Genomic DNA, 14,186 nt, shown 5'->3' with positions numbered 1-14,186 from the left:
CATCAGGCCCCCGCCCTGCCAGTGTGATGGCACAAACCAAGCCGCCTGATTCTCTGTGCACTGAGTGCCAGAAAATCTGGAGTGAGAACTCGGCTGTGCATCTGGAGAGATACACACCGGTTTCAGTCAAAACCTGACAATGACAAATTTGGGGGAAATTCTAAATAGTGTAAGTAATTGGGCAAGGAGTGGCAATCCAGTGTTAATTGCCACTCCCAAGGCCATTCCTGTAATATGATATTGCGAAGAGTAATATTTAAAATGTCTAATTGTCTAAAAAGACTGTTTCGCATTGATTTTAAAGTGGTATCTTTTGTGTCAGCATTGGCACTGAAGGATTCTGGTGAGCCAATCTGTTCTACCAATTCCCTGAGCCGTTTGTACTCAGGCAGACATAGCAAAAGTTGCACTAAAGTCAAAGATGTTTTGGTGGAAACAGCAAATAAGAGAAAACACAACTCTCTGTTTTCAGTGTCTTTATTAGAGAAAACTTCAGAATGAAGTCACTCCGTTTGCCTGTCTTTTGAGATATCAAAGTTGTTCATAAGGCAGATGTTGCCCGCCCGCACACACCACTGATTAGATTGCTACATACAAAATCACAAATGTGTACAATTTCTTCCCCCTGCTGTTCACTTAAAAATAAAATTATCAAACCACAAAACCGGAAGATTCTAAAACATTAAAAGGAATGCAGAAATTGGGATAATACAGTAATGTTCCTGTAAGAACGCTATTTATTATGCATTGCTGGTGTTTAAACCAACAAGACAAAGTAGAACTTACATTGGGACCTACCGACACTAGGACTTACATACATTATCAAAATTAAAAAATGATAATCGACATATAACAAAAGTCTCTGTTCCAAATCAGTGCACACCTTTAGTCTAGACAGAGAGAAGTACACTTGTGTGAGAATGCTAACATTACTAATCCTTTACAATTAACAGAACAAGTATATACGTTTACTTATCACTGCACTGACCAGTCACTTTAACAGCGCAAATAACATGGGAAAAAGTGCTCAACCTCAATGCTGGGAAATTATCCCATGAATGATATTTCTCATGAACACTGGATTGAAGAACAAATCTGTCTCTCTGAGGTATGAAGAGTGATATTATTTCATGGTTATTTTTGCAGCATGTTTTGATGACATGGAAGGATGTGGGGTTCAACAATTTGTTAACAGTTAACAGAACTGCTTGTCAGAATGTATCCTGGCATTGGTATTAAATAAACTATCACATATCAGAAGCAGAATAAGGTTAATACTGTACATTGAAGCACTTGTTAAAAATAAGAATTGAAATTATTTATTTAATTTCTTTGAGTAAATTCATTGATTCCATGTTCCCAGCAGGGAGCCCTAATGAAATAGAATGTGAGTTAGTCATTGTTGCCCCTGTTCTCAGAACTATGCTACCTTTGAGTGAGAGTCCCATCTGAAAACCTGTGAATCAATTTGATGTTTATACATACTGTCTGATGTACTGAAGTCTGGTTTCAATCCGTGTTGGATTAGTTAATCTCTGTTGGGATTTCAATGGAAGTGCTACAGTTTGCATTGGTTCCCTTGAACTAGATTGGAGCCATAATTGACCAAGGTTTCTCAACTATAATTACTATGCAGGAACTCAAGCAGAAAGTGTAATAGGTGATTGTCAGGCTTGACTGAAATTATAGCCAGATAGCCTCCCAATGCTCGCTATTCAAACATTCACTCAAAAGAGCGAATTTTCCAGAAGCTTTTGGACCCTGATGCTGGGACAATATAGGGATTCCGAGCCCACACTTACTGGCAGTATTGCCTTGTTAAGGACGGAGTGCCTGCTCTCGATGCAGCTTGCCCAAACAGAGGGCTGAAAGCTCCTGCAGCCTTGGCAGTTCCTCTGGGAAAGATGGGTGTTGCTGAGGAATGTTGGGATTTGGATGGGTGCATGGGAGGCATGTATTTAAAATGAGAATTATTAGGGGCAAAGCTGTTAATCCTTCAAAGAGGAGGGGAAACCTGTCCTTGTGCATTGTTTGGGCCACTGCTGCAGGCTTTCCTGCTTGCAGCGCCCTCCTTGCAGCTTGGAGCCTCAATCTCGAATGGACTCATTCTCCCCCAGGCTTGCCACGGGGAGGCCATCCCCATAGAAATGATGGCCTCCGCACATGGCGGTGAGCTGCTCCTCTGACGGCAAAATACCATCATGGCTGCATAATCATGTCCAAATCCATTGTGTGGGAAGCCAATCAAGGTTCACGCCCCTGTGGGAGACTTCATCCGCAATGGAAATTTGGGGGGGGGGGGGGCAGTCCTGATGCTGCTCCAAGCCCATCATCACAGGCCATCTTGGAAATCCACTGCCATTATCCAGGGAACAACACCTTGATGGGCATCAGAATTGAGAGATTTTAACTTTGCTCCTGAGTGGATTTTCCCAATGAGTGAATGGTAAGAACACGCTAAGTAATTTGAGATATGCCACCTACACTAAAGTTGTACAGTTAGGTTTTATTGCTGATTTAGTCCACAGAACTGGTACAGCCAGGCTGAAGGCATTTCAGTGGAACTGACGGTAACACAAAGGAAATATGTCAGTTATTCTCCGAGATGTCAACTGAATTTAAAATTATAAACTGGAGTAAAGTATTGTTGCTTATATATAAATCATCTGCAATGGAGGTCTGGGAGAAAGAAAGACTTACATTTAGATAGCGCCTTTCACAACCTTAGGGTGTACCAAAGCACCTTACACAACTGTTAAGTCATTTTGCAATGTAATTGCTGCTATAACGTAGGAAACACTACAATCAATTTATGCACATCAAGGTCCCACAAACAACAATGACATTAATACCAAATAACCTTATTTAGTGATGTTAGATGTATGACAATTGTTGGACAGAACATTGAGGGGAATCTCCCTACTCTTCTGCAAAACAATGCTATGGGATCTTTTAAATTCTTGAGAGGGCAGATGGGGCATCAGTTCAACATTTCATCTGAAAACGAGCATCTCTTAAGGTCAGCACTTTATCAGTATTGCACTGATGTGTCAAACCAGGTTTTGTGCTCGAGTCTCTGGAGTTGGACTTGAGCCCACAGCCTTCCAACTCAGAAACACTAGTGCTACCGTTGATCAGTAGCTGCTATCCTGTTGGACACTATAAGATCATCCATAGGACAGGATGGATTTGAAACTATCTTACAGTGTGAAGCATATTATACAATTTTCCAGAATTTCACAATGGATTAGTGGATCATTAAATCGGTTAGCTGCCTCTTTATGAAAACACTTATTAGAATTGAACAAAACCGTTACCTGTTGGGTAAACTTTGGTCCATCATATAAAGGGGCTTCTCCAACTTTGTGGTACCAGTTCTGATGATGTGTTGCATCTAAAGCATTTACGGAGGATTTTACGGCACTGCTGCAGTGGGGTCAGGGGTGTAACTTGTGGCAAACCGTTCCAAAGTCAATTGACTTTGACGGGGCCGGAAAATCCTGCTGGCGAAAGGCTGGAAAATTCCACCCATGGGCCTATCTTACACCTTCCCATACAGGTGAACCTATAGTATCTTTCCAGTTTCTGTTCTTATTACAGATTTTCATCATTCGCTGTCTTTCTGTTTATCATCATGCCAGAACTGTCAGCACAGGCCTAAACGTGCTACATCTTTAACCAAACTGAAATACTTACCACCCATCAGAAAATATTTTCGTTGTGTCCGCTCTACAGGAAAGCAATATCATGTTAGAAAAAGCACAGTTGTTGATAAAAAGATCACCAAGTTTTTAATATATATACATATATATATATTATACACAAGGTGATATACTCTATTGATTGTCACTGTGAAAAGTATCTGGGAAAATATTTCTGATCTTCATAACATGTTCTTTATTTTGTTTCCTTTTCACTTTAAACTATGAATTATTCCAGCCAGACTGACATCCCCTCTTAGTTCCTGGCCATTTGCTTTAGGCTTCTTTTATATGTGCTAAATGTTATGAGCTAATGGTTTATTAAAGTTTATTGATAATTGTAGGATATTTTTAAAGTCATACTGATCAGCAAGGGCAACTGACTTTTTATAGTCACAACATGGGTACTTTGCCACTGTAGTAGTCAATCTGTTAGTATATAAGAAACATCTCCCATGGGATAAAATAATTACTATCTACCTTTTAAAGTTAATTTCCTTGATAAAATTACTTTTAATACAAGTAATACAAATACAACAACATTCATCATTAATGCACTTGTATATGTGAACAGAAGGTATTCAAGCAAAGTGCAATATAACCATCGCCTGTGTCTGCAATACTTGGCAGATCAACATTTTTGTAGGGAATGATACTTACCTGCACTCATAGTGTATCTCCATTAATCCATACAACTGACAAAAGACAATGATATTACTTGTTGATTCTCTTGACGAGAGTGCTACATTTCTGAAGTGCTACCAGTTAACTGCTACATACTAAGGTCTGTAACTGAAACTGTGGTGAGATTTGAATTTATACAATAGTAAATAGGATCTATTTCCAGATTCAGTAAACTATATATTAGTATATCTAAGGTACCTTTGAGACTGTGGGCTGAACTCCTGTTTTGACATCTCTTCAGATATTGTCAGTAATATAATTCAGTTGGACAGGTAAAAGGACAGCTCCAGGCAATAACTGCAGAAGCTTCTCTATTATCCCAGGAGTTGGCTAAGCTTAGATGCCCAGGGTTAGACTCTGATGAACCTTAGTGCTATTTTTAATTTTATGGTTTCATAGGATTGATTTTCATCCTTTTAGAAAAATACGTCACTTTAATTCAAAGATTGTTTTTGCCTTACCTGGGCCAAGCATTGTGAACATGACATTACTTTGTTTTAACTTGGACAGATTAAATAAAGTTCCTCAGTTCCAGGCCTGGAATAGCACTTCAGGTGTTCAGGAAAATGGATATTAACCAAATCAATCACAGTCACAGCAGGTTAACCTCTGAGGTCACTTTTGGTATATCTTCTGCAGGAAATGTTATCTTAATTAAATGTTCTAATTTGAAATTGATTTGCATCATTGCTAGTTGGTGTCAACACCAATACAACCATAGATTAATATACATTCATTTTTTACACCAATGTGGCAGTTATATATGGACGCTGTTGTTTCTCAGTCTCCAGAGCCTTCATGGCAGCCCTTGTTAAACATTTCGTCTTGCGACATTTGATGGTCAAAGCCTTCATAATAGGATCCACCATTGCCTCCAAGGAAAGTTCCCACAGCACGTCCTTGACGAGCATGCCCAACAGCATCACTGAACACTTTGTTAATTTGTTCTTCTGAAGGCATCCACCAATCTGGGTTGGAGGTGCAATGCATCCGAATGAACTCTGCAAGTGGCACAAAGCAATTAAGGAGACCAAAAACATTGCAAAGAAATGTTGCGAATTAGTTAAAACGTCAAGCTACTGTCTTTTAATTTAAAGGAGCTTCCTATATTAACGTCCAGGGGCTGGTTTAGCACAGGGCTATAAAAGCTGGCTTTTAAAGCAGATCAAGGCAGGCCAGCAGCACGGTTCAATTCCTGTACCAGCCTCCCCGGCCAGGCGCCGGAATGTGGCGATTAGGGGCTTTTCACAGTAACTTCATTGAAGCCTACTCGTGACAATAAGCGATTTTCGTTTTTCATTTCATTTCCAGGACAGTAATTCCCAATCATAAAACGAGTATCTATGCATTTCATTGTAATGTCTGCAGCCTAAATATTTAGCAATAGTTTTGTAAATATGTAGAATCATATTGCATATAAAGAGGCAATTTGGCTTGCAGTGCATGTGTTGACTATTTAAAGGATCTGTCCAATTAGCTCCAATTGCATAGCCCTGCAAATTTCTCCTTTTCAAATCTGACTGGACTTTTCCCTATGGGTTTCAGAACCCGGATGTCAGGGTCAAATGGAGATAGAAGTGCACATTGTGGGGGGAAACATTCACCAGGCAATGATTTCCCCTGAATGAATGCCATAAGGTAGGCTCACATATAATGATTACAAGACAGAAGAGACCCTTCAGCCCATTTTGTCCATGCTGGTTCTCAGTGAGAACAACTCAGTTGGACACACTCCCTACCTTTTCCTGTTGCTGATGACACAAAACTTGGCAGGAAAGTGAGAGGTGAGCAGGATGTTAAGATGCTTCAAGGTGACCTGGAGAATTTGAGTGAGTGGGCAAATACATGGTAGATGCAGTGTAACATGAATGAATATGAAGTTATCTACTGCAGATGGAGAAACAGAATGACTGTGTATTATTTAAATGGTGACAGATTGGGAAATATTGACGTACAAAGGGACCTGGGTATCCTTTTACTGAAAGCAAGCAGGCAGGTTGAGCAGGCAGCTTGCAAGGCAAATGTTATGCTGGCCTTCATTGCGGGAGGACTTGAGCAAAGGATCAAGGATGCATTACTGCAGTTGTACAGGGCCTTGGTCAGGCAACACCTGGAGTATTGGGTGCAGTTTTGGCCTTGTATAAGCAAGGATATATTTGTCACAGAGGGAGTGTAGAGAAGGCTTACCAAACTGATTCCTTGGATGGAAGTACGGCATATGAGGAGAGATTGGGTCAACTGGGCCTGTATTCACTGGAACTTAGAAGAATGAGAGGGGATCCAATTGAAAATTGTGACAGAGATGGACAGACTGAATGCAGGGATGTTGTTTCCTCTGGCTGGGGGGTCACAGTTTCAGGATCGGCAATTTAGGACCGAAATGAAGAGAAATTTCTTTACTTAGATGGTGGTGAACCTGCGGAATTCTCTACAACATGAGGCTGTGGAGGCCAAGTTACTGAATATATTCAAGAAGGAACTAGATAGATTTATAGACTCTAACAGTGCCAAGGTGCATGGGGAGAGTGCGGGAGCATGGTGTTGAGATGAGGATCAGCCATAACCATATTGAATAGCAGAGCAGACGTGAAGGGCCGGATGAACTACAAGGGCACAAACTAATGCAAAAAAAAAGAAGAGTCCATTCTGGGTGAGGTTAGACCCAGCCGTTGCTGGCCCTTGTAGCGTCAGGAGCGACCCCACTATCCAACGTCACTCTGGGGGTTTTTGGTGCCTCAATGGAAAACGCCCCACCAAAGCCACACTCAATCGCATTTCCTGCACTGAGGAGCTCATCAGTGCAGAAAGAGATCAGGACGCTATTTTTAAATAGCGCCCCGATTTCTCAACACCGCCTACGGCGACCCTGGTCCCCCCAACACTCCAACTCACCTGCTGGAGGATTCTTGTACACGGGCAGGGCATCCCCAGGCCCAATCCCTAGCATGGACAAAATGCCACCTGGACACCTTGGCATTGCCAGCTTGGCAACCTGGGCATCCAAGCTGCACTGCCAGGGTGCGCAGGTGGTACTGCTAGGATGCCAGACAGGCAGTGCCAAGATGTCCGGGTGGCATAAGTGGTGTCAGGATGCCACTGCACACAGATACCAGCCCCCAGAAGCCTCCAATCGCCTGGGAGACACCCCCCCCCACATTGTGCCATTTCCACCTAGTGCTAAACAGCGCCCAGATGGGTCCCCTCGGTGAGGCTGGTAGATCCCAGGAGTCGGTTAGATCCGACATCGGCAGAGTTAAGTGAGCTTTTATGCTCACTTAACTCTGCAAGTCTATGTCCTGCCCATTGTGAGTGGGATCTGGATAGCAACATCTCACGAGAACTCCTTAGATCTCACGAGGTGTAACGACCGTCGGGAATCCCGGAAGAGGCCTCTTCCGAGATCAATCATCTGCTACCTGATTATGGCAAGATGTGGCCCGTAAATCTCACCCTATATTTCTATATTAGGAAAATTAAGGTCCCCATTAGGTTTGGTCTTTCTTTCTTCCTCTATATATTTCCCACCAATTGGTAGCCTACAGAATATTTTCAGTAGTAAATAATATCAGTTATTTCTTGGAATGGGATGCCCTCTGGTAATGAAAAAGCTGCAGGCTGCCTTTTCAGAGAGGTGACAGACAAGGGTGTCTTCTCCCCCAATTTAAAAATGTTAAATAAAAAATTCCCTCAGCAATGAGGCAGCCGGTGGCTGCAAATGAAACGAGGCAAGTGGGGAAGGCTGACTGAAAAATTCCTGTCAACCTCTGACAATAGGCTTTAATTGGGCTTTATGTAGATTGATTGGCTCCATGTCACTAGCAAACTGATACACCAGTGGCAGCAAGAAATTCTGAGCCTGCCCGTCTCCATGCTCACCCCCATCGGTGCCTAAAAATTCAGCACTAAATGTCCACTTCACTCTTAAAAGTTATCAGTGAATCTGGTTCCACCATCTTCCCAGGAAGTACATTACATACTGCAACAGCTGGCTATGTAGAAACATTTCTCCTCAAATCTACCCTATATTTGTTGCCAATTGTTTGACGTTTGTGTCCTCTGGTTTCCAACAAGTTTTTTTTTCTTATTTCTTCCTCTACTTGCCATTATATTGACCACTTCGAGCTAACCTTCCTTTAGTCTTCTCTGCTTTGAGGAGTGCCTCAGTTTCTCTAGTCCTCCCACATAATTGAAGTTCTTCATTCCTGGTCCTTCTCTTCAAGACTTTGACACTCATTCTGAAGTGTGATGCCCAGAGTCGAGCAGATGTGTAACCATGTGATCTATAAACATTTGTTGTTTTATTCCATGCCCCTACTTGATCCCATATACTTTTTGAGCAGTGTTATCAAGAATGATCAAGACTATTTTTCCTCTGACACACTGTCTGAGAGTACTGGCAGTAATATGGAATTATTTTTATAGCTTCTCATTTTCTGGCAACAGTCTAAATCTTTGCAGGAAACAGTTAGACATTCAAATGTTTAATTCCATAGTTACCATAGTATAGTAGGAAATTAAATTTGTGTCACCTCCCGGCAAATGGAATCAATTATGATCGTAAATTCTAATAATGCAACTCCCAATCACTATTTCCAATTGCCAACCTTGGCCCACTGGTTATTCACTCTTGCGTTAGAAAATCATAGGTTTATGCCCCACTTCAGTGCATAATTTTGACTGTTGGTGCAGTACCATTGACTGTTGTATTTTGGATCAGATGTTAAACTGAATCCAGTCTGGCTATTTGGGAAGACATAAAATATCTTATGGGCCTTTTTTAATATAACAAAAACTTGTATTCATATAGCACCGTTAATATAATGAAATGTCCCGAGGTCTGTCACAGGAGCATTATAAAACAAAATACAACACTGAGCAAACGCAAGTATATATTAGGTCAGATGACCAAAAGCTTTGTCTAAGACCTGGGTATGAAGGAGTGCAAGTATATATTAGGTCAGATGACCAAAGGCTTTGTCTAAGACCTGGGTATGAAGGAGTGCCTTAAAGGAGAACAGTGAGGCAGAGAGGTTTAGGGAGGGTATTCCAGATCTAGGCAACTGACCACCAATAGTAGAGCTTACAAACATTGGGGGGGGGGGGGGGGGGGGGGGGGGGGGGTCAAGCCATTGAGGAATTTGAAAAAAAGAGAACTTCAAAATTAAGAATCATCAAGAAGGGACAAGCATTCTCCTGATATCCTAGACAAAATTCTTTATTCAAACAACATAAAAAAACACAGATAAGCTACTTGTTCATTTCAGTTGCTGAGTGGATCCAAACCGAACTCACTACCAGGCACGTTTACAACAGTGACAACTTCAGAAGTTATCTACTGATTGTAAAGTGCGTTGGGGAACCCAAGGACATGATCAGGCTCTATATAGATCCAGCTTCCTTCTTTCCTTTAAGGATGTTCACTAAGATTTTGATTTTTTATGAAAAGAAAGAGTGCTGTTGCAACCGGCCACACCTAGAGTAAAAAGTAAGTAAAATTGCCACAGTCTCAGATGATCATAAGCTGCTTTCCCCTTTGAGGAGGGAGAACTGACTGGTGGTGATTGAATCTGAGGATCACCACAGCTCAGGCGAGAGGTGAGGTTGAGAAGACCGTCATGAATACCCTCGGCCAAGAACCACTGTAAAAGTGGTGTGAGCAAGAGAATCCTTTATAATGCAAATGATCATGCCTCGGTTTGTTTTATTGTGATCAGTGTCAGGGGAATAGTGGCCTAGAATTGTGGCTGGCGGGTGGGCAGTTGTGAGGTTCAGCTGCAGGCTAATGGCAGAGTCGGGTTAGGCATGAGAGATCCTGTGATCTGACACAGATTACATTTATGGGTTCAAGAGGAGGAAATAAATAGGTGTTACCTCAAGGCTGTGCACCAAATGCTCTCCCCAACACTGCTGTATAATATTAAATGTGCTTTGGTTTTAGAGTATAGTGGGTGCATGCAATAGACTGACACAGCAAACCAAAGGTTATCAAGATTGTACAGCAGAATGAAGGAAAAATACATGGTTGTTTGAGTTCTATATAAAACGCTGCTGGCAGTAGCCACTAGATTTGAACACAAAGATCGGTTAAGAAGACAAACTACTCTGGGGAAAAGCATTTGAGCTGATGTAATATCAGCACAAAGTCAGCCGGTGGATTTAAAAAAAAATCTGATGGCCCCAATAATTCAGGATGTTAAATAAAGGGTTCCGCACAGAGTTTAATGCTTTACGAAGCAGACACAGCAGAAATGTTGGTAGATATAGAGCTGAGACAGCAAGATACACCTGGCACCATAAGTCCTTTCTAGAGCATGTGAACGCAACATGAAAGGCAAACAGGCACACAACTTCCTCCGAAAATGACCCTCTCCTGTCCCTGCACACAAACTCAAACAATTTTAGTTTAAAAAAAAACTAAATGATCTGTCTTCTTTTTGTTGGCTTTATTTACATATAAAATAGATATCCAAATATTTAGGATAAATAATCTGATGGCTGCTTGTGCCAAAAATACCTTTAGCTGTATCAGCCCCAGCCTCGTGCACAAGATTGAGGTGCTCGCCTTCCGCTGCACCTCACACCACAATCCATCCTCCAGCACTATCCCAGCTACTCCTCCCTTTTGACCCCCTCCAACGGCACCCGATCCTCCTCCAGAATCCTTCCATAAATCTCTGATATGACCCACCCTCCAACCCCATCACTATCAACACCCCCTCAAACAACAAGGGTGGCACCATCAGAAATGTTGGAGAAACCTTCTTTGCAAAGTCTTGAACCTGCATATACCTAAAGGCCTCCCTCCTACAGAATGCCAAACTTCTTCATCAATTCATCCAAACTCGCGAAACGCACTTCTAGAAATAAATCCTCCATCTCCATCACCCCACATTCCTTCCATCCCCGAAACCTAGCATCCAACCTTGACCCTGCCCCTAATCTAAAGTGCTGCTGAACTTGCCTCCATATGGTGCCTCCATAAGGGCAGCACGGTAGCATAGTGGTCAGCACTGTTGCGTCACAGCGCCAGGATCCCAGGTTTGATTCTCGGCAGGGTTACTGTCTGTGCGAAGTCTGCACATTCTTCCCAAGGGGTTTTTCACAGTAACGTCATTGCAGTGTCAATATAAGCCTACTTGTGACAATAAAGATTATCATTACTATATCTTCAACGTGGCCACCACCGCCAGACTCCCTGGATATTTCCCTGGATCGAATGCGAACGGTGCCGTTGCCAGTGCCCACAGCCTTGACCCTTTACAAGAGTCTGCCTCCATCTTCACCCACAAAGTTTACGGCTTTCTACTCAAACCCGCACCTCCTTGGCATTCGCTGCCCAATAATAATACAACAGGTTTGAAAGGGCCAGACCCCCTGACTGCTGCCCTCACTGAAGCACCGTCTTCTTAATCCTTGTTACCTTACCTGCCCAAACAAACAACTGGGGCAGTGCCAGGGGACACTGCCAAGGGGCAGAGCCTCAGGGTAGTGAAGGGGCATCTGAAGGGAGTGCATAAAGGAGGGGCCTGAATTTGGGAGGCCTGAAGGTGTATGACGGGTGGGAGGGAATGAAGGGTGGGTATGAAGGGGTGAGTGAAAGGGGACATGAAGGATGAGGGGGTGAAGGGGATGCCTGAAAGGGGGTGCCTGAAAGAGAGGGGCCTCAAAGGAGGGGGTAGCCTTATAGGCATGACCTTAATAGAGGGGGCCCTCACCGACCCCACAGCAGGGTATTGGGGGAAGGGTGGGGGCAATGCTCTGATGCCAGCGAGGATCATAGAATTTACAGTGCAGAAGGAGGCCATTCGGCCCATCGAGTCTGCACCGGCTCTTGGAAAGAGCACCCTACCCAAGTTCAACACCTCCACCCTATCCCAATAACCCAGTAACCCCACCCAACACTAAGGGAAATTTTGGACACTAAGGGCAATTTATCGTGGCCAATCCACCTAACCTGCACATCTTTGGACGGATGGATAGGGTGGGGCCAGGTCACCTCATCCCTGGGGGGTGGGGGTGGGGTGGGGGAGGGTGTTTGTGACGCGCACGTTTAATGATGATGGGGAGGTTGCCCCTCCAGGGTCAAAAGTTCCCCACTCCAAAAAAAATTCAAAGCAGGCGATCCAATGGCCATGCTGCACACATGCGCACAGCGCAGCATGGCCAATAAAAGCTGGGAGATCCTGGTCCCAGGATCTACCCGATTCGCAATCCCTCGTGAGATCCAACGCTATCTCACGAGATGTTGCAATGTAAACCAGCCCATTGTGGGTAGGATCGCGTTTTGGTAAATCTGCATATTACAGTTAATCTCATTCTAATATGCAGATTCCCGAGGTACCCGAGACTTTAGAATTCATCCCCTTCGTCTCAGAGACCTTGGGTGAGTATTGTTCAGCACTAGTCCCCACAAATGGGGAGACAGAACGCCACTCATGGAGGTCTCCCAGGAAAACGGAGGCCCCCCATCTGTATGCTCTTTGTGCAGGGTGATGCCCTGGCAGCAGAACCTGGGTTCCAGCCTGGCACTGCCATGGTGCCCTGGTGGAAATGCCAACTAGAATGGGCACCACCCTGCGCAAAAGCTATGCGACTCTGTTCCCAATTAGTCGAATGGTGCCCTAAGTGTTAGGTATTCCAGTGAGAATCTCCCAAGCTCCAAAAGAATTGACTAAGTGCAGGTGAATTGTGAGCTGGATTGCGCCTAAACACCCGGTGGAAATCACCCTGTGTGTCCCACCCAAAATTAAACTTCATTATTTGGGATAATTTTGCTCGATGTTTGTATTCTCTGCAGCAAGTTTCGAGACACAGAGGTTGATGTAACGATGGCTGAGTGTAAGGGCTTGGGTTAAATCTGGTGAATTAAGAATGTTTAGATGTGAATTTGAAGCTGAGTGTTACTGGGATAGCGAAACATTGTTTACAGGCAATGAACTATTTTAGGGGTGTTACAATTGGCTTCACTGCCCTGAGAGTTAATGAGGGGGACAAAATCAGATCGCCCTACCATTTATGACCAACATTCAGCACCTTGGTTGGAAAGTATGTGTTGGACAGTGTTGGCTTCGCTGACTAGCACAATCAAACAGCATCACTGTCTAGACCCGCTCACAAAGTAGGCCTATCTGGGTGAAATACTGGTGGACAGTTAGTGCCTCTGAGACTTGTTCATCGTGAACCAATGTATGCAGGTGCGAAAGAAAATTTGGAAGATTAATAAAAAAAATAATTTGTGACTTCCAGTGACGGTAATGGGCCGAGCGGATGCAGATCAGGTGGCTTTCCTCCCAACTCAGACCAAAAAAGTTAATTTCAGAGAAATTTGATCTGCAAAGCAAACAGAAAGAACTCCCAAAGAGAAGGCTACACAGTGGTGAAGAGGATGCCGGCAAACAGTAGCTTGAGGGGCATACCAGAGGGCAGAAGTGGTGGAAAGGGACACGGCCAGCGGGCGGATGAGCCAGTGGACCCACGAGGCGAGGTGGAAACCGCCGGCTGCCCAAGAGCAGGGAAGACCGGCGACCCAAGCACCGGCGTCGACATAAGCAACAATTTCTCCCTCCCCACCAGGGTGGAGAAGCTTCCTAAAAAAGAAGCTGGTTGCCATGAAGGAGGCAACTAGAACAGAGATCCAGGTGGCGATGAAGAAGGTGTGACGGAGGCGTTGGCCTCCCTCCAGCGCACAATCGATGACCTGGGGAAGAAAGTGGAGGCACTAAAGTCTCATCTGTTTTGGGAGACACTATAGGCTGAGTTCAGAGGGGAAATTATAGCCTACAAGGCGCGCAGAGACAAGGA

The 14,186-nt window shown here is 43.7% G+C and overlaps 1 protein-coding gene across 1 annotated transcript in view; it reads right to left on the bottom strand.

Moving 5' to 3' along the window:
- Window positions 1-459: 459 nt before the first annotated feature.
- LOC119962956 (BEN domain-containing protein 4) overlaps window positions 460-14,186 on the bottom strand; it is a 65,389-nt gene continuing 51,662 nt past the window's right edge. The window contains exon 5 of the mRNA XM_038791309.1: window positions 460-5,386. Within this exon, the coding sequence (XP_038647237.1) occupies window positions 5,166-5,386 (221 nt within the window). The 3' untranslated portion in view covers window positions 460-5,165. The remainder of the gene's footprint in view (window positions 5,387-14,186) is intronic.

This window comes from Scyliorhinus canicula, chromosome 3, assembly GCF_902713615.1.
Source record: "Scyliorhinus canicula chromosome 3, sScyCan1.1, whole genome shotgun sequence".
Taxonomy (NCBI): Eukaryota; Metazoa; Chordata; class Chondrichthyes; order Carcharhiniformes; family Scyliorhinidae; genus Scyliorhinus; species Scyliorhinus canicula.
This window is presented reverse-complemented; position numbering and strand designations above follow the sequence as displayed.